Source organism: Rhinolophus hipposideros, assembly GCF_964194185.1.
Source record: "Rhinolophus hipposideros genome assembly, chromosome: 11".
Classification (NCBI taxonomy): Eukaryota; Metazoa; Chordata; class Mammalia; order Chiroptera; family Rhinolophidae; genus Rhinolophus; species Rhinolophus hipposideros.
The window spans coordinates 67910837-67935841 of record NC_138057.1 but is presented as its reverse complement, the minus strand read 5'-3'; the positions used below and the strand labels follow the sequence as shown (position 1 = coordinate 67935841).

Here is a 25005-nt window from a genome sequence, read left to right as displayed (position 1 = left end):
CAACACTTGGCACTCCGTTTGTCTCTTGTACCATTTCTTATATTCTTCAGTATATTTGTATTATTTTTTACATACCTGACCTCTCCACACAGACCATAAGCTACTTGACCACAAGATCCGTGATTGATTCATCTTTGCATTCATTACTCATATAATTACTGCTAATAATAATAGAGATATCTTATACATGTTTAATGAGTGAATGAATAAATGAATAGAAACTCAGATCTTAATATTCTGTGATAACATACAATGGCGTTATAGTTATAACCAGGTAACTGAGTAAATCACCAAAAGAAATTCCTGGTTTTATCTGAACAGGAAAGACGTGCGTTTGACTTATATACAGGCTCATACAAACTGTTCATGTTTTCAGTCAGGATTTCAGTGCGTTACTAAATAATTTTCCTTTTTCCTTGCCAGTTACATATAATCCTATCACAGAAATGTGGGTCACCTTGAGATACATTTAGTTTAATATAAAAATACCACTACTGAGTCTGTGAAATTTCTGGAAGTCTGCTAAGTGTTCCTCATGCATCGTTTCTTCAGAATGATGCAGTAAGCAGTATCATTTTATTACTAATGAGGAAACTGAGGCTGAGAGGCTAAATGACTCAGTGGTCATAGAACTAACAAGTGGGGGAGCCAGGACTGAACTCAGAACTTAAGAAAATTTCGGATTTCTAAGTGGGTCGAACTGTGGACCTCTGTGTCAGCAGTTTTTTTTAATTGTTTTTTGTTTGTTTTCTCTTCCTGTATTATTTTTTTTTTCTTTTGGTGGTTTCTGTATATAGTTTGTTGGTGCGGAAGGAGGCCTCTTTGTCATCATATTTATAAGTTTTTTCCAAGAGTTGCGAATTTTTAACTACTGTATATTACCTCCACCTAATAGTGACATCTGTGGCCCATTTTAATTTGGGTAATTTTTTGAGTTAATGAATGTTGACCTGAAGGAAAAAATCCTCTTATTGTAGCCATTGACAGTAATAATTAAACATGCATGTTTCCATATATATATACACATACATATATAAAATCTTCTCTTCATTAACATCTCAGTCAAGATGCCATCCTAATTAATTCAGTCAAATAACGAGCCTGAGGTTTGATGCGCAGTCTGCCTAGTAGGATATATCCTTGGGCACGAGTTTCCCTCTGCCCTTCCAGCAATCCCCCTGGTTCTCCAATAGGCTTTTAAATTAAGCTCAGCAGCGCTGTTGCACGTCTGAAATCTCCTCCAGTGTGAACTTGAAAAATGTATATCAGTTCTCCAGTGGAAATCACATTTTCCGAGCACCTCATTTTCTGAATTAGATTATTTTACATATGGGATCGCCATTATCTTTTAATTCTCATACCAGCCCTTGAAAACATAAACTGCCATTTCATTTCACCAGGTGAGGAAACTGTAGCTCAACAGAGTGACAACAGCTAGTTCAAGTGATCCAAGGACGCATTAGTTGGGGTAGAGGAAGCAACGGGACCAAGGCAGGGCTCGTTACCAGGTGCAGGTCCTTTCGACTACTCTAATGTAAACACAAAATTATAGCAGTCATGCAAAAACGTGGGTGAAGCCACAACCACAAGTCTAGATGATTAAAAAAATGCACTAAAATCATGGAGCTGGAAGGGATACTAGTAATGATCCAACCCAACTTCCTTATTTTATGGATAAGGAAACTGCCCCAGAGGAACGGGGGTCACCTGAGGCCACAGAGCTAGTGAAGAGGCAGAGCTGCGAGGCAGACCCACAGCGAGTCCCGTGACTTCCCCACCACAGTACCTGGTGGGTCCCGGAGCTGCCTCGCCCACTCCGGTCAGCCAGAGTACTCTGAATATTGATGATATTGACGAGTTCGGTCTAAGTGTATATGCTACCAAACAGCCTCGTACTTCACCCCTGCCGTGCTTGTAAAACTCAGCCAGGCATCTCCCGTTTCCTGTGTTTGGAGATCCCTTGAGGGGCCGCATGTCCTGAGTGCCAATCAGCTGCCTACTCAGGGGCAAAACAGAGCCCGCCCTGAGTTTCCTACTAGGCTCTGCCTTCCATTTCCCTCCTACAGAGCTGGGTAACACTTCACTTTGAGGAGGACGTTACTGAGGACTAGATTCCAAGTGCAAGTACGTAAGCATTACTTGCCTTACCCACAGGAACCCTGTAAGATGGAAGCCAGGGGTATCCTACCGACTGGAGTCAGGTAGTGCCCTCTGTGGACTGTCCGGCTGGAGTGGACATTGGTGCCAACCCTCACAGTCACGCAGGCCTTTGAGGAAGTCCAGGGGCAATGGGACACAAGATTTCAAATACTTCAGACAGGAAAGACTGTGCAAGTAGACGGACACATTCATACCATTTATCATTAAATTATTATTTTCTAAATACCTGGCAAAGTGCCTGCCTGGCTCACAGTAGGTACTCAATAAACACTGAATAAATCATTGCTCCAAAACTTTAAGTTCTCTGTAATTGCTCAGAATGATATAGGAAAGCAGGGGCTTAACCAACCTGTAAGTCATTTGTTTGCCTTTAGTTTGTTTGTTTGTTTGTTTTTTTCATATACCTTATTAAAGGGCTTGCCTGAGCATATCTCTTTATCCAATCAATGGAAGGGTGTTGTTAGGAAGACTCAGGTTATGGGAGGGCCCATCATCACCATGAAGTTAAGTAGACAAATAGCCAATTAAAAACTGAGGATGTACTCTGTATTAGGCACCATAATATGTGTTCGTAGCTAGGCATTAAAGTTAGCCCTCAATAAAGCTCAGATATGTGGACCAATGATTTGCAATATACTCATACAGTAATAGAAACATGAAATAGGTAGTGAGATGGTAAAAAGGAACAGGTGATCAGATTTATTTGGAGACTTGTGGCTTGGGGGGAGGAAATGCCTGAGAAAGGTTTTGGTTGCCAACTAGAAATCTGTAAAGTAAGAAAGAGGGAAGGTATTGTTTGGAGTGGCTGGGCAGCCTCATGCCACTCTTTTGAACAACCCAATAAAGAAGACAGTCTAGCTATTGCTTATTGATTATGCCAAGAACCACACTGGGTATTTTCACATCTGTGATCGCACAGCTGACACCCTTCCTGGGGGCAGGGGTCACGTTCATCATTTCCCAGAAGAGGAAGGGTTCAAGCCTTGCCCATGGTCACATGGCCAATGTGATGGAACTGGAAGATAAGCAGTGCCATAGTTCAGTGGTTTTCAGAAAGTGTTCTGTAAGTTCGCAAGGGTTTTGCAGTGTTGCATAGGTGAGGGTTGCTAATGCCTGTTCTCCAGGCCCACAAACTGCTTCAACCAGAGCAGCGGCCCTTTGCTCTGCTTTATATATGGACTCACACATAAGACTTTCTTTGAATAAAGGTACTGCTACTTCAAAGAAATGCTGCAACTGAGCAAATTAGTTTCTCGGGTTTATACTCTGCAATTTGGACAACATGGTAGATGACTGAGTCGACTGTACTGAAGGCAGCCTAAGAGTCATTTCAAAGAAACAGAAGCATTCGGACAAAACATGATTTCCATGTTGAACCAGCAGGTGCTTGCCATGCTTGAGGGCTGAGGCATGAGTGGACTTCAGAGGCAGCAGACCTAAATGCTAAATGTCAACAGTGATAGCATTTCCTTCCAAAAGCATCAGCAGCTAGAGGATCTTGGGCCTCGTTTCCATCAAGCAGCCTGTACTATCCATGCCCCTGCTGAAACCCATGTGCCAAAGGCCTCAGCCACTGTTATTGTTTCAGGAAGGCCCCCACTGACAGCAAAGGCAGATCTCCTGCTGCCAGCTGCTAACACAGATAAAGTGGCTCTAATAACTAACAGAGTCATCTATGATGCACTTTTAATTGGATACATTTCCTCTCAAGTACACAATCTTTAAAACTCGGATGCAATTTCATAATCAGAACATGGGGCTTTTTCCAGGTGGAAAGCACAAGACAAACTAGTTCAATATCACGTTAATTATCTCTTTTCCTATCCTTTGGCAACTATTACAACAGAAGCCAAAAAAAGTGTGTCGGCTACCACCAAAAAAACCCCCAAAACCGAAAAAAACAAACAAACAAAAAAAACAATTTTGAGTTAGCTCAGCTTAGCAAATTTTGTTTCCGTGAAAGCAGGTAACTTCCCTCTGGCTCGCCGTCAGCCCTGTACCTAACAAGCAAGACATGTTGCTTAGTAAACACCAAAGCTTGAGAACTGTTGTCACCAAGTCCCTCACCCACTTCTGGTCATAAAAACACAAGGCTTCTTCCTTTTTCTGAACGATAATCATAAAGACGAAAGAGAGACAGTGGAAGACTCAGTTTAGAACTGGGTGCTGGTGACTCTAGAGCTTGGGGGCTGGTTCTCTACACGTTTACGATTATGTGGGAATAAGATTTGCATCAGTCACACGATCGTGCTTTTGGCTGAATTTTCACCTGGGTGGATCCTTAATGCTCTCCAAGAATGCCCTGTCAGACATGGAAGCAAAACAGTGTGGTGTAACTTACCCTCTCCTCACCTCGCAAATCCCGCATTTAATGAAAAGATGAACACCAGTGACGAAGAAACAGTTAGGCATCATTTAATACAGGAATGGAAATTAACCCCCAAACCAAATACTACACACTCACTTGAGGAAACTACAGAATCAGGACCTGACAGCTTTGTTTCACTAATGAAATGAGATGTGTCCACCTCCCCACTTTGCTGGCCCTGGCCTGCGTTGTCTAATTCCACAGACCACGCTCCGCACAGGTCAGTGGAGAGAGGTAGTATGAAAACTGATGAGCTCTAGAGACTACCCAAGAGTGTTCGCTGACTGCGTTAGCATTTATGTTTCTTTTTTCCCCGTCTTCCTATGCTTTGGCATAATTCCGATCCACATGCTCCTTCAGAAGGCAAGCAATTTCCAGACTGCAGTCTTCAATACCAACCAACTGGGGTCAATTCATTCTCTGTCACACCTGCGAGTAGAGACCAATCCAAGATGACACAAAACCCCCAGAGCCGAGAGGGACTCCTTCTCAAAGGGACTATGTAATTCCCTTGGTGGCATTAAACAAATGAGCTTCCACACTGGTAAAGGTGATCAGATGTGACATTAGGCCACAAGGATGCGATGTCTACAATGTCACTGAAAGATGGAGCAGACCCCACTGAAGCATGTACACCGAATGCAGCAGAGTTGAAGAGAAAGTGTCACAGATGAAACACGTTATAATAGGAAGGAAATAATGGAGCAGGGTCATCAAAGCCAAAAGAGAGGAGCACCAGCAAGGGTTCCACACGAGGGCGAATTCCAAATTCGGGGCAAAGGTTCTCTCCTGAAGGCTTGGAAGTGCCTTAAGTTCTAGTCAGGCTTCAGCCATTCCACCATGGGTCTTGTTTGGGGAAATGCATCTGTTACAGCTCTAAATTTGGGGTGGGGAAGGAGATAATGCAAATAAAAAACTAAAAGAGCTTCTAAACTTCTAGGACTAGCCAGCTGGAATGAGGACATAGGCCAAGTCTACTCTACAGTACCACCACCAACGAAGGGATCAGGGAAGGGAAGGTGGCTGGGGAACAGAAGAAACCGCTATTTCCCAGGCCCTAAGGGGTGGAATATCTTCTCAGGTGGTAGCTGTAGATCTTGATGCAGTGATCCCAACAGTCCAAGACCAGCAGCTGCCCCTTAGGAGTGAGGGCGATGCCCACTGGACACGTGAGCCCCTCTCGAATAAGGACGCTGTAGCCCCCACCCTTGGGAAAGTGGAGAATTTCCTTGCGGCTACTATCCGCCACGATGAGGTCACCACGGGCATCCACACACATGCCAGCAATGCAGCGGAAATCCTCGTTCTCCGAGAAGAAGTGGCTAATCTGGCGACCCAGCTGCCCATCGGGGCCCACGGAGCCGATGGAGAAGCCGCCCTCTAGGTGGTGCTCATTCTGCCGATTCTCCAGATTAAGGCCCAAGCCCTGGGTGAAGTAGACGGTGCCCTCGGCATCACAGGTGACAAACTTGGGGCGCACAGCACTGCAGAGGCAGGTGTATTTGACCACCCCTTCTCCTCGGTCAACGGTAAAGCACCAGAGCTTTCCCCCTTCCACATCGGTTACCACGAACTGGCCAGACGGAAGGGCTGTGATGCCCCAGGGTTTGCTCAGCTGGCTCCTGTGACATGCCACACAGTGGCCATCCAAGGTGTACACTTTGAGGGAGTTGTCGTAGCTGTCAGTCACGCCAATCAGCCCATGGCAGTTCATGGCCACCGAGAGAGGAGTGAGGTTGGGCAGATCAGCCCCCAGGAAGCTCAGCACAAAGCTATCGATGCCGCTCGGGCTGCGACGTATCTCTTTCAAAAAGCCTTTGCGGGTGAAGACCTGGATCCGGTAGTTGCCACGGTCGGCCACCAGCACCTCCCCCTGACTGGTCACATAGAGGCTGACGGGAAGGTTGAACATGCCCGGAGTGCTGCCTTTGGCCCCCATCTTCTTGAGAAAGAGACACTGCTGGACGTTGGCGGCTGTCTCGGAACCCCGCTGCTTAGCAGGTGAGGACCTGGGGCTGGCAACCACTTCCTCGGGGCTCATGTCCATCTCTCTAAATGTAACAGAGCTGGAGGCAGCAGAGGCCGCGGCCTCCATCGCCCAGGAGTCTTCCATGTTGACCGTGCGAGGCTTCTTCACAGCCTGCCCAATCTGCAGGGGCCCCACGTGGCCGACCTTCAGGAGCTCCACATCCTGCAGGGTGAGCTCCCGGGGCAGGCTGGCCGTGAGCTCCGGCTCCTCCTCGTCGGCCGTCTCCTCCAGGAGGGCCACGTCTGCCTGCTTCATCTTGGCCAGGAAGTAGTCGCAGCGAGACACTGCCTGCACCTCGGCGATGTTCAGCAGGTAACTCTGCTCCTCCACCACCTGGCTGTTGCATTTCTCCACCTCGGCCAAGGAGCCTGTGAAGAACTTCCGAGAGCGAGCCAGCTCCTCCTGCACCCTGCGCTCCTCGTGCCCGTACTCCTGGAGAACCGCCTTGTACCTGGCCTGCAGGTCCTTGGAGACGCCCTCCAAGGCGACCTTCCGCCGCTGCAGCTCCCCCATTAGCTCCCGCAGGTGGGCCAACTTCTCGCCAAAGTCCCGGCGCCGCTCGTCGGCCGCCTCCTTCACGGGCAGCGTGCAGTGGCCCGGGGGCTGGTGGTCTGCCTCCCGGCACGGCTCGCACAGCACCAGGCCGCACGTCCGGCAGAAGCGCCGCGGCAGGCGCCGCCCGCACGCCCGGCACATCAGCAGCCCCACCGCCTCGCTGAGGCCGGCCGTGTCGATGATCTTCAGCACCGTCAGGTTGTCGGTCAGCTGCGCCAGGCTGGTGATGCGCGTGATCTTGCTGCAGAAGGGACAGCGGACGCCGTTGATGCTACTGGCCAGGAGCTTCTCCAGGCACTGGCGGCAGATGGTGTGGCCGCAGTGCAGGAGCTTGGGCCGCAGCTGCTCCTCCGTGAAGGACTCCATGCAAATGGGGCATTCCAGCACCTCGCGGAGGGCGTCCAGGTTCAGGTGGGAAGCCGCCGCCGCCGCCCCCGCCGCCGCCATTGCTCCTCCTGGGAAGGGTCCTGCTAGCACAGGCCGGGACTGCACAGCTCAGGGGGCATGCTCCAGAAGGTGGGACTCTGCTGAAGACAAGGGCAAGCGTTATTCCAGTGCCGACGGGAACGACTTTACGCAAGAAGCAGTTAGACAATAGCTACCATCCCTCATCCAGTCAGTCACTGCTTGAACAGGTATTTATTGACGTCTACTTTGTGTTAGGGAACCAAAATAGACGAGGTGTCACATGGTGCATAAAAATTCAGGTTCTGGAGCGTCTTGATACTTAGTTGTGTGACTCGAAGGAAGTCACCTAAACTTCCCAAAGCTCCATCTCCCCGTCACCCATCTATAAAATTGAAACAATAATGGTGTCTCCTTTTGATGGTTTTTAGAGGGGTTAAGTCACATGATGAGTACCATGCGCTTCGCATAGCACGTGACAGTAGTATGCTTGATCAATGTTAGTGATTATTTTTATATTTTGTGAAGTGTACAACTCATGATTTCTCTTAGGAGAAAAGCACGGAAAAATTACGTACAGGAAAAAATTACACATGGAATTCTGCAGGAATGCAGTGGATGGACTAAGGGATTGTATCTATAGAGGAAGTGGGGAAGGCTTCCCAGAAGTAGTGACACTCCTGAGATATGTCTTGAAAGAAACAAGGCAATGAGGGAGGGGTAAAGGTATTTTAAGCAAAGAAAACTGTGTGAGCAAAAGCATGGAGGCTTTTTTTTTATCGTGTCTGTAGTTTATTTTGTCATGTCGAGGAATCATCCAGATAGAAAATTATGATGATTAGCAAAACATTAGATCAGAAAAATATATGTATTTTCCATTCATCTAGCCTCCTAACTACCCACCCATCCACTCGTCTAAGACTAGGTACCATGTACTGTACTAGACACTTTGGTTTTCAGGATACAAATTCTCCCCTTCAGATGCCAAAACTTTAGGACAGCAGACAAGGCATGTAGGTAAATAATAATCAAGGCAGAAAGTAATATCATAAGTGACATATAAAGGAAGTTTGATGGAGGCTAAGAGGAATTCACTCTAATGTGAAGGGAAAACGGATTTTCCTGAGGGGCGATGGCATTTTACAGGGACCTGGAAGGAAGAACAGATAGGTGGAGATGGGTGACAAGGTGTCCAGGCAAAGAGCACAGCCTTAACAGAGCATAGAAAGGACAGGCAAGGACAGAACTCAGGGAGTCAGGAAGAGCACAGAGCACACATAGCCTCTCTGGGTTTGTCTTCTCATTTGTACCACGAGGAGAACGCTGCCTTCTCAAGGCCCCGGAAGCCTTAGATGAGATATGTGTGCTGTATTAAATACTAAGGTTTGGATCAGCACCCAAAAGGTCTTAAAGAAATGTGTTTTCTTTCCTCTCATCCTTAGGTAAAAGCGTGGGAGAACATTGGCGGCGGGGGGGGGGGGGGGGAGCGTGGGGGGTTTATACTAACTGGTTTGGAAATTGGGGAATGGTGAATGAGACCTTTGAACCGCTGGACATAGTGAGGCAATGCATGATTTGGAGCGGGGAACTGATGTGAACACCGCCTGAAGAGTGGGGGAAAGGGCAGAGAAACTAGTTTGGAAGCTGCGGAAGTGCTTGGTGCACGTACCGGGGAGCCTGGATAGGGAATAGGGGGTGGGAATGGGGAGAAAATGCATCTGAGCAATACACTTCCAGAAGTAGACTCACTCAGAATTATACTCTGAGTGGATCAGGGTGGTAGAGCTAAGATAGCCAAAGACTCAAGGCCAGATGATTTTAAAAATGGGAGTGCTTTATCGGGACACTGTATTTTAGGCCTGGAAAACCCCCCGCTTCACTCAGTACATACCGTGAACGCTCCCACCCTCCTCAATTCGCACATGCTCATGAAGTAGAACCACGGAGATTGCAGTGCTCTGCAGCCTTATGTCATTGTCAATCTACTCCCCAAATTAGAATGAATTGACTTAGCAAGGTGAGGCACGTGGATGAATTCAGTTCTCCTTGAATGCAAACCCTACAGCTGCCTCTGTGCAGTCTCGTGATACGCAGATGGTCAACCACCAAGCAGGAGGAGGTGGAGAGTAACTTAGCTTGGTTTTAAAGGCAGTGCAGCCATCTGAGGGAAGCTTTGCAAATGTCATCAACGCTTTTTCCGGGCAGAGAAGAAGGGGAGTCAGTGCAGAGATACATACCACACATTTCCCCCATATTTAGCTTCGGATGACAAGCTGACAAATAGTCAGCAGCAGACATGCACAATGTATCTAACACCAGTCCCACCTCCCTGAAATCTATCCCTTCCACTGGGCAGGAAATAGTATACATCTAGTACCTACGACGTGCTGGGTACCATGCTAAATGCTTCCTATAATCTCATTTAATCCTCCTCATGACCCTTTGAAGTTGGCACTACTTCTAGTATCCTGTTTTACAGATGAGGAAACTAAGGCTCAAAAGAACAAGCTCCAGGTCACACAGCTCAAACAAGAGCTGCAAAACATGTATCTTTCACATTGCTTAACCCAACATTACTTCAAGCTATTTTTTTTTAACTATCATATAACACTTAACAAATGCTCTCCAAACTGTACTCTGGGAAATGCAGCCATATAGCTATAATTTCCTCCACATGGAAGAAGGAACGATAAGATTGTTACGAGATTTAGCTGTTATAATAAGTTACATCGATTTATTAGCTGAGTGACCCGCGCCCACACAGCAACTGGTTCTGACTCAAATCCATGCCTCAGCAAAGTAAGACATGACCACAAATCATGAGCCTATGAGATCTCATGTAAATGTCTGAAACTGTGAATACTGAATTCTTAAATGCCAGGGGTCTGGGGGCAATAGTACAGAAAAACTGACAGCAGCCGAACTCAGGATCCACGCAAACATTCTCAGTTCTGAACCAATAACATAGCTTCAGTCCTCCCATCATCCCAACAGGCTGAAGGTGATATTTGGTGTTGGATCCAGAGCACGTCACCTTACAATGCGTAGGGGGACATCTGTTCTTCCCAGAACTGCCTCTGCAGATCAGCTCATTACACTAGTCTGCCAACTTGTAAAAATACCAACAAAATTTTTTCCCCAGCTTTCTGCAATATCATACCACTTCCTCCCCTAAAAAGCTCCTTGCCTCCCTGTCTAAGCTGCCCCCTTTAAAAATGAACTTCCTATGCCCACAGCCATAGCCCCAAGTTATCTCAGCTGTCTGCAGCTTCACCAGGCTCTCTGAGGCAGCACATCATGTCGAGGATCCCCGCCGCAAAGCTGCCAGGCTTTGCTCCGCAAACAGGAGCTCCCATCACTAAAGCATCAGGCGTGGAGATAGCCTCAGACCTGGATAAAGCCTGACCCGTGTCTCCCATTTCTCTGACCTGGGAATACAGGATCCTAGCCTGAGACCGAGCTACGTGACAGACGGGAACAGTCCCTCTCCCCCAGAAGGGTGCATCTGTCATTACTGTCAGTACTGAGAATGATTCAGACGGAAAGTCAATTCGAACTCAGTTTCCCTGAAAAGACCAGAAGGGTGAAAGGAGTTGCCTTACCATCAAGTCGTAAGGTTAGTTAGCTGCCCATTTTCTGCCAGCCATAACATGGAAAACCAGTCAGAATGAACCTCCAACATGCTGTTGATAATCTTGGTTGCCCTCAGGGTACTTTGAACATGTTTCCTGTTTGTTCTGTGTGATGAGCTCCTGACCCCTCTCCTTCCCTCACATCAGTTTACCCCCCACTCCTCTGATCTCATGTTGCACACCCCTTACGGATACCGGCCCAGCTGTTCAGCTCCAGATGAGAAGCTACCCCTTGCGCTGTGTTGGTTTCAGCTGCCCTAAGACTCGGGACAATTTTATAGGCATACTCTAGCCTAATCTAGTTACTTCTGGCATCACCAGGCTTTCCCTAGTCCATGACAAAAATAACCAGAGTAGCAGAAAAAAACAAAACAAAACAAAACAACCATGAACCTTGAAGTCCGACAGAACTAGGATCAAATCTGCATTATTATGTATAAGTTGTGGGACAGTAGGCAAGTTATTTAACTATACGTGTTTTTTTGTTTTTACTTTATAAAAAGGCTACTGCGACAACTAGGCATGTCATGCTTATAAAATGCTTAGCCTGGAAACTGGTAGGTATGCAATGAAACACTATTACTAAAATTAGAATAAGCAGCAATCAGGAACCGTGCTAACAATCACTAGTACTGGTATTAAGCATTCAGTTTACACACTGCATTTTGAAAGGATGAAGAATCTTTCTTTTCGTGGCATATAAAGATTAATGCAAGGACTGGTCAGCTTCGAAGGAATCTGAGTGAGAACAGTAGAAAGCCATGCTAGAAACGGACAGGCACATGGATTCAGCACTTCTCTTGCTCCGAAAATAAGCTGCTTCAGCTCCTTGCAGGGACTAAAAATATGGAATGCTGCAATTAGTAGTGATCTCCAACAGTAGCGTACATGAGTAAAGGAAGAACGGGAGAGAGAAAGCAAGACCTCCCTAATCATGTGGCAGAACTAGCACTGGCAAGCAAGAACAGGGCGTGGGCGGTGTCATGTAGATTAAGACAGTGGGCTCTGGAATCAGGCTTTTTAGATCTCTACCATTTACCGTGGAGACTTGGGCAGTCATCGAACCTCTCTAGTTCTGTTTATTTAAGAAAAATGGCTTTAAAATAGTGTCTTCCTCACAAGGCTATTGTACAAATTAAACCACGTTATATGTATAAAGCCCTTAGTACAGTACCAAGCAAGGTCTATACACTTAACTGTGCAGTAAGTAACAGTTCCCAGTGGCAGGGGCAGCAGTGGTGCTGGCCACGACCTAGCCAATGAGAAGAAATGAGCAGGCACTTGTCAACGGGCAGACCCTACCCAAGCTATCAGACACATACATATGTTTCGAAAATAAAAATTCTGAGCCTTTCCTGAACATTATCTCACTTGATCTCAGAATCAAAGGATTGGAGATGACGTAAGGCTTCAAATCTCCATCCAATGCTTGAATCCCCACCACGGGGCAGTTCTCTAGATGCCTCTATTTCCTACACGCACTTAGGCCATGAGCAAAACTGGAGAACTTCAGGCAATTAAACAAATATTTACTGAGCACCTACTGAGTCAAACCCTGGGGCTGTAACTTTGAACAAAAACAGACATGAACAGAGCTCTTCACCTAAAAACTAGAACACATGTAAAGCAGTACCACATTTCCTTTTCACAAGACACAAAGGTCTGTCCTACTAGTGACACACTGCCCTGGTTTGACTCTTCTGCAAGGTTTCTCACATTTCCTTTCAGGATAGCTTTGTAAACTGCATGGCTTCCTCCTGCATTGGAATAGAATGCTAAGTGAGTGCAACCCCCTCTCCAGGCCCCGGGGAGAGGCTAGCAGGACTAAAGTTAAGAAAGTCACTGAGGCCCCCACCTGACACCCAGTCCCGTGTGTAGCAGAGGATTCTGAAGTTTAATCGGGGTGCTTTTAAGGCACTTGCCAACAGCTAGAAGAGACTCATCAAGTGGGGGTTTATAGGGAAACGATTGACCCCAAAGCTGTACAGTCTGGGACACCTGAAACAACCCCGGAGGAAATGCTTGTGGGAAAGGAAACTTTAGCTCAACTATGTCAAGGACGTGTTAAATCAATAATGGAGTTTGCTGGGAAAACGCGTGTCTATTCCGTCTTTCCTCTAGAACTGAAGGACCTAGGAAGGTTCCCTTGCATCTTCCACAAATATTTGGGTAATAGCAATTCTGCCAATGTGACAAGAAATATAGGACAAAGGAAAAACGTCTTTTCTCAGGGGACTTCCAACTCCTCTCTTTCAGTTCCTTTCTCTGCATATACAGCACACATTCATTTAATCACGAAATACTGATTAAAGGAGCAGGAAGCCAATCCTGGGAAAGGTACAAAGAGCGGATGGGAGTTTGGGGGAGCTCAGGGTCACTAAAAATTGCCAAACCAATACCCAGGTCCCTTCCAGCACCGCCTTCGTCTCGGACCTCTCAGAAAACTACCATTTATTGAATGCCAGGCAATCTTTTATACATGATCTCTTATTCTCAGAACTAGGTGACATGTGTGTCATTCCTCTTCATAAATAAGGAAATCAAGGCTCAGAGAGAAGCAACCTGGCCAAGGTTTCAAAGCCGGGAAGTGGTAGAACTGAGGTTCAAATCCAGGTGTGTCCACTCCCAGCCATGAAGCCACATGGACTGCAAGGATGTCACAGCTCCCCCGCTGATTAGGCTTCGGGCGGTCTGGCTGAGGGGCTGGTAAAGGCCCCTAGGAAGGAGTTTTAAATCCGATTGTTTTCCCTGTAGCCCCTCACGGAGAGGGTGTCCCCCAGGCAGCACACTGGTGTGCATGGACAGGGATCCCCTTCAAGGGCCCTGTCAACTTTGGACTGCCAGCCTCTCCAGACATGAGTATGGGTTCTGTAGCATTGGACAAGGCTTTCTAACAAAACTAGTATAATGTCACTTGGGAGTCAGACAGAACCACGGCTGTATCCCTGCTTTGCCTTGGTGTACCCTCTAACTTCATAGTTTTCTCATCCATAAAATGGGACTGACACCTAGATGGTCGGCAGGATCACTGTCAGGATTAACAGAGATAATGCACATGATAAGTATGCAATAGGTGGTAGCTATCTGTATTTTGAGTGGATTGAGGCTGATAAAGGCAAGCACTCGTCCAAGATCACTTAGCAAATTAGCAGCAGAGGAAGGATTTTGGACTGTAAGCCTCTGATTCTCAGGCTGATTCAATTTCTACTACATATTGTCCTTAAGGGTGTGTGTGACTATTCCAGCTAAGTCTCTTGCCTTCTCATCATCCTATGATGTTTCTGAACTGGCTCCAGCAATGCCATAGCTAGTCCTGGAGCTGAGAGAGCAAAGACTGTTACTCTTCCCAGGGGAAAGAAGCCCAAAGGAGATCATTCAGAACAAGTTATGAATGTCTTCAGCCTCAGTCCCTGCTATGAGCTAGTTTTTCAAGCCAATGGCCTCCGTACCACACCTTCTAGTCTTTTATACCTCATCCTGTGGGCCAACCTAAAGCTCCTTCCCTTATCTAACCACTGGTCCTGTTCTAAGAGCAAATCAAGGACAAAGTCCGGGGCTCCTCCCTATCTAATCAGACAGATTTATCCCCTTTAAAGTTCAGTTCGATATTCAGCAATACTCAGGAGGCAATCCTTTCACGAGAGGGGAATCAGCTGAGATAAGAAGACTACACAGGTCTAGCAAGGAGCAAGCAAGGAAGAGGGAATACACAGGGTTACAGAGATCAGACTATGAGCCTCGCTCTGCCATTCTTAGCGATGGAACCTTAGGCAAATCACTTCTTATGCCTTAGTTTCCTTACGTGTAAAAATGGAGCCTGCTCCATAGGGCTATGATGAAAACGAAGAAAGCAGATATAAAAATTTTAAAAATGCTAAATTGGGAGCACCGGCTAAGCACTCTTAATTTACTTCACTGACTCTTCACAATAATCCTCTAAGGTAGTCCTGTTATTAACCCCATTTCACAGATGAAGAGCCAAGATACTTGGAGGTTAAGGAACTCATTCAAGATCGCCAAGGCAGGAAGAGAGAGAGCCAGGGTTTGAATCCAGGATAGCTGCCGTGAGAGCAGGGTTCCTCACCTTGGGCACTATTCACATTTTGGAGCAGACAAGTCTTTATTGGGAGGGCTGTCCGGTGCATTGAAGGATGTTTAACTGCATCCCTGGTGTCTACCCACTGAGGCTGGTCGTACCCCACACCCCAACTGTGACAACCAAAAATGTCTCCAGACAAAATCGCCCCCAGTTAGGAACCACCGCTTCCGAACTTGGTACGGGAAGAGATGCTCAATACACGTGCATTCCCCTTTTCTTGTCTCTGTCCCAGCCCAAATGCGTCATTCACAGAGCTGACGGCCTCTTTGAGCTGTCATGGGCCTTGTATAGCATGAGTGCAATCCACTTGTTTAACTGACGAGGGAAATAAGGCCTGAGATCACGCTCCACGCATTTCCTGGAGGTCTGACATATTATTTGCTGTCCCCGCTTGGAGAGACGGGCAAACAGGAGCTTAGGTAGATGACCTTGAATAGTTTCCTGCTCCATGCCCCCTTTGGCCCCTCTCTGGTGCCCTCCATCCTGCCTTGGTTCACAGTCAGGTTCCTGGCAGGTACCACGGCTGCCTCGTGATAAGGGATCTTTGATTAACATGGGAGGGAGACTCAGCCTCTCACAAAGGCAGGCTCCCTTCAGGAGTCCTGACCGCTGAAGACCTATGACTTTCTTGCTGAACCCCTGAACTCTGTGGAACGTCATACACTCACAGTTTCATACATTACTTCTAGGTCCTTGGGTCCCCGGAACTCTCCTTGCTTCCTCTGCAGAGACTTCAGGAAAATTCCTCTGGCCACCTATGACGCCAACCTACAAATCTATGCGGGGTATTTAATTCTATAGCCCCGTGAGGACATCCCCACCCCACCATTCATACCACCCCACAGCCAGTTCCCATCCCTCTTACACAGCAGAATTCTAACCTTTGGGGCTCTGGATTAACACCCTCGCCGATTCTTCACCCCTGTGACTCCCTGACATACGTCCGCCAACCTGTTTCCAAACCTCTGCAGCCGTGCACCCCGCGCCCCGGTTTAACGCCCCAGCCTCACACCTCGGATCCCTGCGCCCCCTCAATCCCCGCCCCCAGCGCCTGCATTCCCGCAGGCACAGTGCATCCCTGCAACCCCGAGCCTTCCTCTTCTGCCCACCCCCACGGCGTGTGCTGCCGTCAAACCTTGGCCAGGTCCCTTTCTGCTACCAACATACCGCTTCCCACGGAGTCCGGGAACTCACCCTCTCAGCTTCCCCGATCCCGTCTGCAAAACGCCTCCTCCTTCGCAGTCGGGAGAGCCCCGGACCCGCTCCCTCCGAGAGTGCAGCCCGAATGCCTCGCGGCCCGTGATTCCCTCAAACCTTAGACTATGCACCCCAGATCTCACCAGGGCCCCCGGAGTCCGCCACATTCTGAAACCCTGCACCCCGACCCCTTACGGGCCTCCCTACCCCCCCCCCGTCTTCCAGATGCTGCACCCCCGTGTGCCCTGTGCCTCGTACCTCCTGACATCTGCACCGCCAAGCTTCTCAGAGCCCCCAGCGCCCCTCCGAGCTGCAAGTCCCCAAGCTCTCAGTCCCATCGAATCCCTCCCGAGCATGCCCCTCGGCCCCACCCCCACCCGGTCCCTGGGATCCTGTCCCCAAACCCTGCCATTCGGGCGTGAGCTGGCAGCTGCACGCTGGCTCAGCCCCCCCGCCCGCCACTCGGCCGTGGCCCGCGACTCCTGCCGCGATCCCTCGTCCCCGACCCTCCTTCCCGCCCCTTACCTGACGGCCCGCGGCTACAACGCGTCCACCACCACCAGCCCACCCGCCTGCTTACAGCTGCGCAGGCGCCGCCGCGAGCTCCTTGGCGGGCTCCAATTCGCAGAACCACCTGTCGGTCACTAGGCCCCGCCCCCAAGGCATGCTGGGGCTTGTAGTCCTCTAGGCCCAAGCGCTTGGGGCCCAGTGGCCGGGTAGGGAGGGGCACTCTCTCTGCTGAGAATGCTGGGCCTTAGCAACAAGTAGTTCAGCTTTCAGTCTCCATTGTACAAAGAAACTGAGATGAAAGGGACCTGCCTAAGTTCACTGCCTGTCATGCAGAGACTCAGCTCCCACTCCCCGCACAAGAACACAGGATATGGTGAGGCCAAATAGGAACAACAACTGGAGCCAGATAGGGGGGTCATACCACTGTATTCTCCATGGCCGCCAGGCGAGACACAGGAAGTACGATCAACAAGATCTGCAATCCACAATCTGCTTGCTAACCACACTTGCTAACTGCAATCCATGCTTGCTAGCATAGCCATGGCAGTTATAGACAAAACAATAGTGGCTAATGGCCAACTGGTCACAGCTGATGGCCATCTGATCACAGCTGATGGCCATCCACTACCTGAGCCAGCATCTTTCCACATGAGATCGAGAGCCTGGAAACTGCTCTCTGGAACTCCGTCCCTACACTGCCCTAGTCAGGAGCTAAACCCAACTGCAGTCTGTGTCTTAAGCCTTTCTCTAAACCATGACCTCCAGGAGGGGTCCTCAACCGAGCCATGGCGCCTCTCTGAGCCTCAGCTTGTCCATCTGAGAAATGGACCAAGGAAAGAATACAATTTCTACTCTGGGTCAAGCACAGAACCTGGACTCGCTTAGAAAGGTAGTACTTCGGGGCCCCTATTTCTCCTTGTGACATACCACCGCTTGGAAACAAGTTTATCTGATGGACAAATTACTCGTTTGAAGGAGTCTTTTGCTTCCTTGGCCAAGAGGCACCGATGGCAGAGGTCGTTACGGAAACACACCGCAACTCTAGTCCCTGCAGATTGAAGGTACCCAGGAACCCAAATCCAAGTCTAGCTCTGGGGGAGCAGAGAAAGGGTAGTCTTCCTAGGTGGAAGGTGGTCTGGCCTACTGGGTAGCTGGATCCAGGGCCCCTTAGGTAGTTTGGGGCCAATTACTGTTTCCTGCATGTGACCATATAGTTTAGCTTAGGAGCAGGAAGAGATTTGAACTAGAATGTAGTTGGACTTGAAATCTCATGTAGGTATGTGACCCTGCACAGTGATAAAACAACAAACAAAAACAACAACAAAACCGCCGTTTTTAAGCAGTATCTGGCTGTAGCTAAACACTTCACATACAATAGCTCACTTAATCCTCATAAAGACCCAATGAGATATTCCCAGTCACCTGATGCCCAGGAGACTAAATAACAAAGTCACATGTTCATAAGTATAAAGCCCAGATTGGAACCTAATTCTACCTGAGAACCCACTCTCTTAACCTTGTGGAATCTCTGCCCATTTCTTTGTCTAAATGGAAATGGGGTTTGCTATAAGGACTAAGATTATTAATATAATGTATTGTGAATTGCATTTACTTAATTGTAACTTATTATAATTAGCTCTTATACTCTCCAGACTGATGGTTCCAGAAGCCCCAGCTCCCAGCATTTCAGATATTGAGGGCAGTGGGAGGCTGGTTTGGTATATTTCATGGAATCCCTTGAGTGGGCCTGGGGGCTCTGGACACCTGGGTTGGCACAGACCTCTGGGGCTATCTGAGACTTCGAGGATATGCTTGCAGTCCAGGGCCAGCCAGGGTTTAATTGAACAGGCTGAAAAGGGAGCTCAGTCAGGGACTGAAAGGCCCTGGGGCAGGTTTTGCTTAAAATTGGCAGATAATAAGTGTATGTAGACCTTGCAGGCCAGGAGAGCAGGAGTGCTTGCTTCTCCCACTTTTCTGGGCTCCTGGGAACTCCAAGGTGCTCACTGCATGCTTAGTGAGTACTAAGATTTGTACTTCAACGACTTCTCACCAAGCACATACCAGATTGGAGTTTTTATCCACATCCTTGCGATCTTCACCAGTGGGCTGTGAAATCCCTGAAGGACAATGCTCATTTGTTGTCACATCTGTTAGCACAGTGCCCAGCACATAACAGTTGCTGAGTAGGTGAGTCAGACTCAGAAATGTGACCTTCGGCACATCACATTCCCCTCTGACCTAGATTCTGCCAAGGCAAAGACACTAGAGTTATTCTAGCTGCAGAATGACTCAATAGGGTCACTTGAATAAGGACCAACCCTTTTTTCGACACCAACAATATACCAGGCACCTCATAGATACTGTTCCAAGTCACAATGAATCCCCTAAACAGTGATTCATGTAGATATCAGTAGCTCCACCTTACAAAAGAGGCAACTGAGGCTCAGCAACTTTACAGTTGCCTCCTGGAAGTGGTAGGGCAGGGTACAAACCTAGGCCAGTCAGGCCCACGTATGCTTTGAACTACTATGTACAGACTATGCACATTTTACGACACCAGCTCTCTTTCTGTTTTATCAAGGTTTGTTTGTAAGAATCAAAAGAGAATAGGAGAGATGACAAGGCTTAAGAAGTCAGGGAATATGGGTCAAATCATGACTGTCATTGTGAACGCAGAGCATGATTCTACCAAGGCAAAGACACTTAGATGAGCTGTTCTGAGCGGTATCACCAGAGAAGAGCAGGAATTGCCCTCTGCCCTGGGTTTCTACCATGGTGGAGACTTAGTGTGGCCTTTTTCACCAGAATGGCAAGGAACCTCTCTGGACAGGGGCCTGTACCAGCCCCTGTATTACAGGTGGGGAAGATGGGAGAATTGCTGTGAAATAGTTTCTCACCAGCCTTGAGACCTCACTTAGACCCTCTTCTCAGACCAGGTAGGGAGTTTGCACCCTGTTTGCTGAAAACCACAGTTACCAGCCCAAAGTCTCAATTCAGGACTGATCATACTTTGATATTGATATTTCCGCAATCACGGAGAGGAGCTCACGGTACTCCTAATTGTCTGGGGATGTAGTCCAAGCCTGACCTTAAACAACAATGACGACAACAACAAAAACCCTTTTTTTTCTCGTCAAAAAAATTTGCCTTTGACTACGTTTTTTCTTTTTTTTTTTTTAATGTTTGAATTAATTACCAGTTAATTACCGTACTTTGCACAAAATCTTTGCATAAAATAGACACCCTGGGAAAATGCTCTCATTGTAATCGTGTAGCTTTGCGTTCCCTGGCACCATATTAGCATCACTCATACCCAGAGACTGTTTTAAAATATTCTTTGTGCAGCACTTTAGATACAGGCATACCTGGCCTCGGAGATGCTATGGGTTCCATTGCAGACCACCGCAATAGAGCGAATGTCTCAGTAGAGTGAATCACACACGTTGTTTGGTTTCCCAGTACATAAAAGTCATGTTTACATTATACTGTAGTCTATTAAGTATGCAATAGCATCATGTCTAAAAGAAAAATGTACGTACCTCAATTAAAAAATACTTTATTGCTAAAAAATGCTAACCATCATCTGAGCACATCATGCTCAGTGAGTTTTAAGTAGAATAGTAACATCAAGATCACTATAACAAATATAATAATAATAAAAAAGTTGAAACACTGTGAGCGTTACCCAAATGTGGCACAGAACCGCAAAGCAAATGCTGTTGGAAAAATGGCACTAAAAGGCTTGCTTGATGCAGGGTTGCTACAAACCTTCAATTTGTAAAAAAAAAAAAAAAGAAAGAAAGAAAGAAAAAACATGAAGCATCTGCATAGTACACTACAACAAAGCTCCATAAAATAAAACATGTCTGTACTCTGTATTCAGCATTTTGATGTCATGTTTTCATTTAACATGTAAACCACCTGTATCAGTTTCTTAGAGCTGTCCTAACTAAGTATCGCAAACTGGGTGGCTGAAAACAAAAGAAATTTATTCTCTCAAAGTTCTAGATGCTGGAAGTCTGAAGTCAAAGTGTCAGTGGGGCCATGCTTTCTCTGAAATCTCTAAGTGAGGATCCTTCCTTGCCTCTTTCAGCTTCTGGTGGCCTGTCATTCTTTGGCTTGTGGTGGCATAATGCCAGATCTGCTTCTGTCTTCACATAAGACTTTTTTTTTTTTTTTACTATGTGTCTCCGTCTTCACGTGGCATTCTTTTCTCTCTGTGTGTGTGTCTTATAAGGTTATTTCATGAAACCCGTCAGATCTAACCCATCAGATTAGATTAAGTATGATCTTCATCTTATTAAAACTCCAGTATGACCTCATCTTAACTAATGATGTCAACAATGACCCTATTTCCAAATAAAGTTACATTCTGATGTACCGGGGGTTAGGATTTTGACATATGTATTTCGTGGGGCACAATTTAACAGATAACATCACCTTATAAGCTAAGTATCGTCTTATTTTCAAAGAGGACCTTCAGTTTAACCTCTTTCATTCTCTTTAAAGTGGGAATAACAATAGCTAATTCACAGGATTTGGGGGAGCAAAATAAAATTTTGGATGTTAAGCACTTGCATTGTAGGATGTTGCTTAACAGGTAGTAATGTTCTCTGTGCTGTATTTAGTATTATTGTAAATAAGTTTGTTACATTCTCCATTATGGAGAAAGAAGAGCAGGGGCTTTGGAGGCAGACCCAGGTTGGAACCCCGGTCCCACCCACCTGGAAGATTCTTTTAGAGAATAGATTAGAAGATAATTTGAAGTAACGCTTAATAACTGCTTGAAAGACAAGCTGTATAGCCTTGGACAATTCACTTAGCCTCTCTGTACTTTACTTTCTACCTCTGCAAAATAGGAATAATAGTAGTTATCTACCACATGGGCATGTTGTGAATTAGATGATTTAATAGATCTTAAGCTTTTAGAGCACTGCTTGATGAAGTATAAGTGCTCTATGAATATTAGCTACGATTGTGTCATTATTGTTACTGTCACTATTCCTGACAAAATAGTGTCCCTTTCTTCCATTATTAGCAACTGAATTCTGAGGAGGAAGGACAATTTCTTGTTTATAGGTTGTAAGGGAGAAAATGCAAATTCAAATTCATCCTAACCAGATTTGTCTAAGCCTACAGGTTTATAATTGCTAACAATTTCATGAAATAACATAAAATTATCTCTGTCTGCCTGTACTACTTATCTATCATTGGATAACAAATTGTCCCCAAAACTTTACAGTTTAAAACAACATGCATTTTTTCCGCACCGTTTCTGTGAGTTAGGACTCTGAGTACAGCGTAGCTAGACCCTCTGCTTCACGGTGTCTCACATTCTGCAGTGAAATTCTTGGCCAGGGCTGTGGTCTCATTCGAAGGTCTGACTGGGGAAGGATTGTTTTCCAACATCACTTATGTAGTTGGCAGGATTCCGTTCTTAAGGGGTTTGGGGGCCTCAGCCTTGATGGTTTTTGGCTGGAGACTGTCTTCCGTTCCTTGCCACATGAGTCTCTTCATGACAGTTTGTTTCCTCAAAGCCAACAAGAGTCTGTGAGCAAGACAGAAGTCACAGTCTTTTGTAACCTAATGACAGAAGTGGCATCACTTCAATGTTGCCATATTCTGTTGTTTAAAAGCAAGTTACTCCTGTGGAAGAGATTATAACAAGCAATGTATATCAGGAGGTGAGATCATTGCAGGCCATTTTAGAGGCTCCCTCCCTCCCAATCTTTCCTCCCTTCCCCTGTCCTCCGTACTCCCTCCTTCCATTCCTTTTTTTTTTCTCCCTCCCTCAATTTCTTATTCTGTGTATGTATGTATGTATGTATGTATGTATCCATTTATCTGTCTGTCTGTTATTAGTCTACTGAAAGTCTTCTGCTGAAACTCTGACTCTAACCTCCATATTCCATACTCAGTCTCTTGTGTTTCTCAATGTAGCCTACATCTGGCACATGGTAAGTGTTCGATAGATGTTTGAATTCAAGTTCAATTTACAGCATAAAAGAGCATTTAAAAACAGTCAATTTTCTCCACCACTTTAATATCACCATTATGTTGGTTGTTTTTGTATAAATATAAACATTTTAAAAATTCCCCCTTTAATCTGTTCATGCAGACTTTGATGATGCTGAATAGCCAATAAGTGTTTTTCCAATAAATATGTTTTTATAGTTTATGTGCTTACTATGGGAAAATATTTGAAAAAAATTTCCCTGGCCTTCCTACGTCGTCATACTAAGTTTGTCAAGTTGACAGGCCCATCTTTGAGCACTTAACCATCACAAATGGGACTGCTTAAATGTCCTTGTGCAGGTAAGTTTTGGATTTGATCTTGTCATTTTGTTCTTTTTTTCATTTCATTGAGCTGATATGCAAACAGCTAGTTCGACATTTTGAAACTTTATTTTAATTTCACATACGTGTGTGCATTGGCCAGACCCAATTTATAATGGTCAAAGGTCAGCAGGAATCCAACATTGGCCAAGTAGGTGCTTGAAAAATGCTAATAGCATGGAAGGTGTGCCCAGAGAATGTCCCATATGTAGTGACCTCAACTTCAACCCAACTCAGTCCTAAATGAGGATGGCTGGAAATTTTCCCATGTGCCTTATTTCTGCGAAGCCCCACATCTCAACCTCAAGCCAGACTTCCCATCCTCTTAGCTCCAGGATTTCAGTCAGCCTCCTCTTTATGGGGGCTACCATTACCCTCTCCATCAGTTGGCATCTGTAAGATTGGCTGGCAGCAGACAAAGAAACTGTCTCTTTTCCCCAAACGCCCCACCTCTCCCACACATATTCTCCTCACTTCACTGCTATCCATTATTCCAATTTATTTTTCTAAACATAGGAACATTTTACTGTTATTCTTAAACTTTTAACCAGAATACAACTGAAAATGCATTTAAAAGATTCAGAACAGCACACAATGTAGATGTGGAAAATCCCTTCTCATTCTACTCCCCAGCAATAATTGTCTTCAGTGATTTTACGTAATCCTTCTGGCAGCCCTCTTTCCTTAGTGTTTTACTGAGAAAAGTACACCTACAAGGAGAGAAAACGGTATAGTGAACCCTTCTGTACTCATTACTGTGCAGTAATTGTTGTCAATATTTTGCCAGTTTTGCTTCAGCTATCCCTCAGCCCCAACTTGTTTTCTGTTGCTGGAGTCTTTGAAAGCAAATTCCAGATACCACATCCTCCTTCCTATAAATACCTCAGTATGTATCTCTAGCAGATAAATAATTTTTTAACATAATCTCAACATCACATCTAGCAATTCATATTCAAATTCCTTAATTGCTTCAAACTATCTTTGTATGGTAGGCGTGTTTAAATGAGGATCAAAATGTCTAATGTTTCACTTAGTCTCCTTTGATCTTTAATAGTGTCACCTATAATGTTGCCAATGCCAGTATTTGTTGAACACATCGACTTCTTTGTGTTTTTAGAACCTTCCACTTTGCAGATTTAGCCAATTGCTTTTCTCTTGGTGTTTTTTAGCTTGTTGCTCTCTCCTAGAGATTCATCACTTCTTTCTTTTTAATTTTTTTTTTTTTTTGTCCCATGGACTCGTTTTGTAGTCACGAATGCTATAGATCCCCTTCTCAGAACGTTTTTAAATGCATAAAATTAAATGCACGGCGACTACATGAGAAAGAAACTCTATCACAATATAGTTAGCAAAATATAAAAAAAGAATTGTGAAGGAGTAATATATGTGAGCCTATATTAATGACTAGATCTAGTGGAGAGTCTAAAAGCTAAAATAACGTCTAAGTGATGTTGACCATAAATAATTAAAATATTTGTGGCAACTGTAATGTGACAGAAATATATGTGAATCTGTGTCAGAGTCACAGGAAGTGCTATACTACGATAGTTTGTTGCCTCAATTCATAATTTCAGGAAATGCTAAATTGCATTAGAGGATATTGAAAATAAAGATGTATTTTTCCCTACCTACACAAATTCACAGACCCTTGAATTCCATCCATGGGCCCAAGGAATCCAGCTGAAGTATGCAGACCATGCCATGCACTTCCTGT

At 45.9% G+C, this 25005-nt stretch overlaps 2 protein-coding genes across 6 annotated transcripts in view; one reads left to right on the top strand and one right to left on the bottom strand.

Moving 5' to 3' along the window:
• Positions 1–25005, top strand: part of ASTN2 (astrotactin 2) — a gene marked incomplete at its 3' end in the record, with an annotated part of 830851 nt that overhangs the window by 619060 nt on the left and 186786 nt on the right. The window lies entirely within an intron of this gene.
• TRIM32 (tripartite motif containing 32) lies at positions 178–17040 on the bottom strand. Of its 5 annotated transcripts, none has more exons than XM_081067335.1 (2): positions 16971–17040; positions 178–7636 (listed from the first exon to the last, which is right to left on the bottom strand). In XM_081067335.1, the coding sequence occupies exon 2, from the start codon at positions 7557–7559 to the stop codon at positions 5586–5588; it is 1974 nt and encodes a 657-aa protein (XP_080923461.1). In that variant the 5' UTR covers positions 7560–7636; positions 16971–17040; the 3' UTR covers positions 178–5585. The 5 variants fall into 5 exon arrangements, with proteins under 5 accessions (XP_080923461.1, XP_080923463.1, XP_080923464.1 ...); XM_081067337.1 differs by having other exon boundaries at positions 178–7639; positions 16971–17016; XM_081067338.1 differs by lacking the exon at positions 16971–17040 and adding an exon at positions 16704–16795.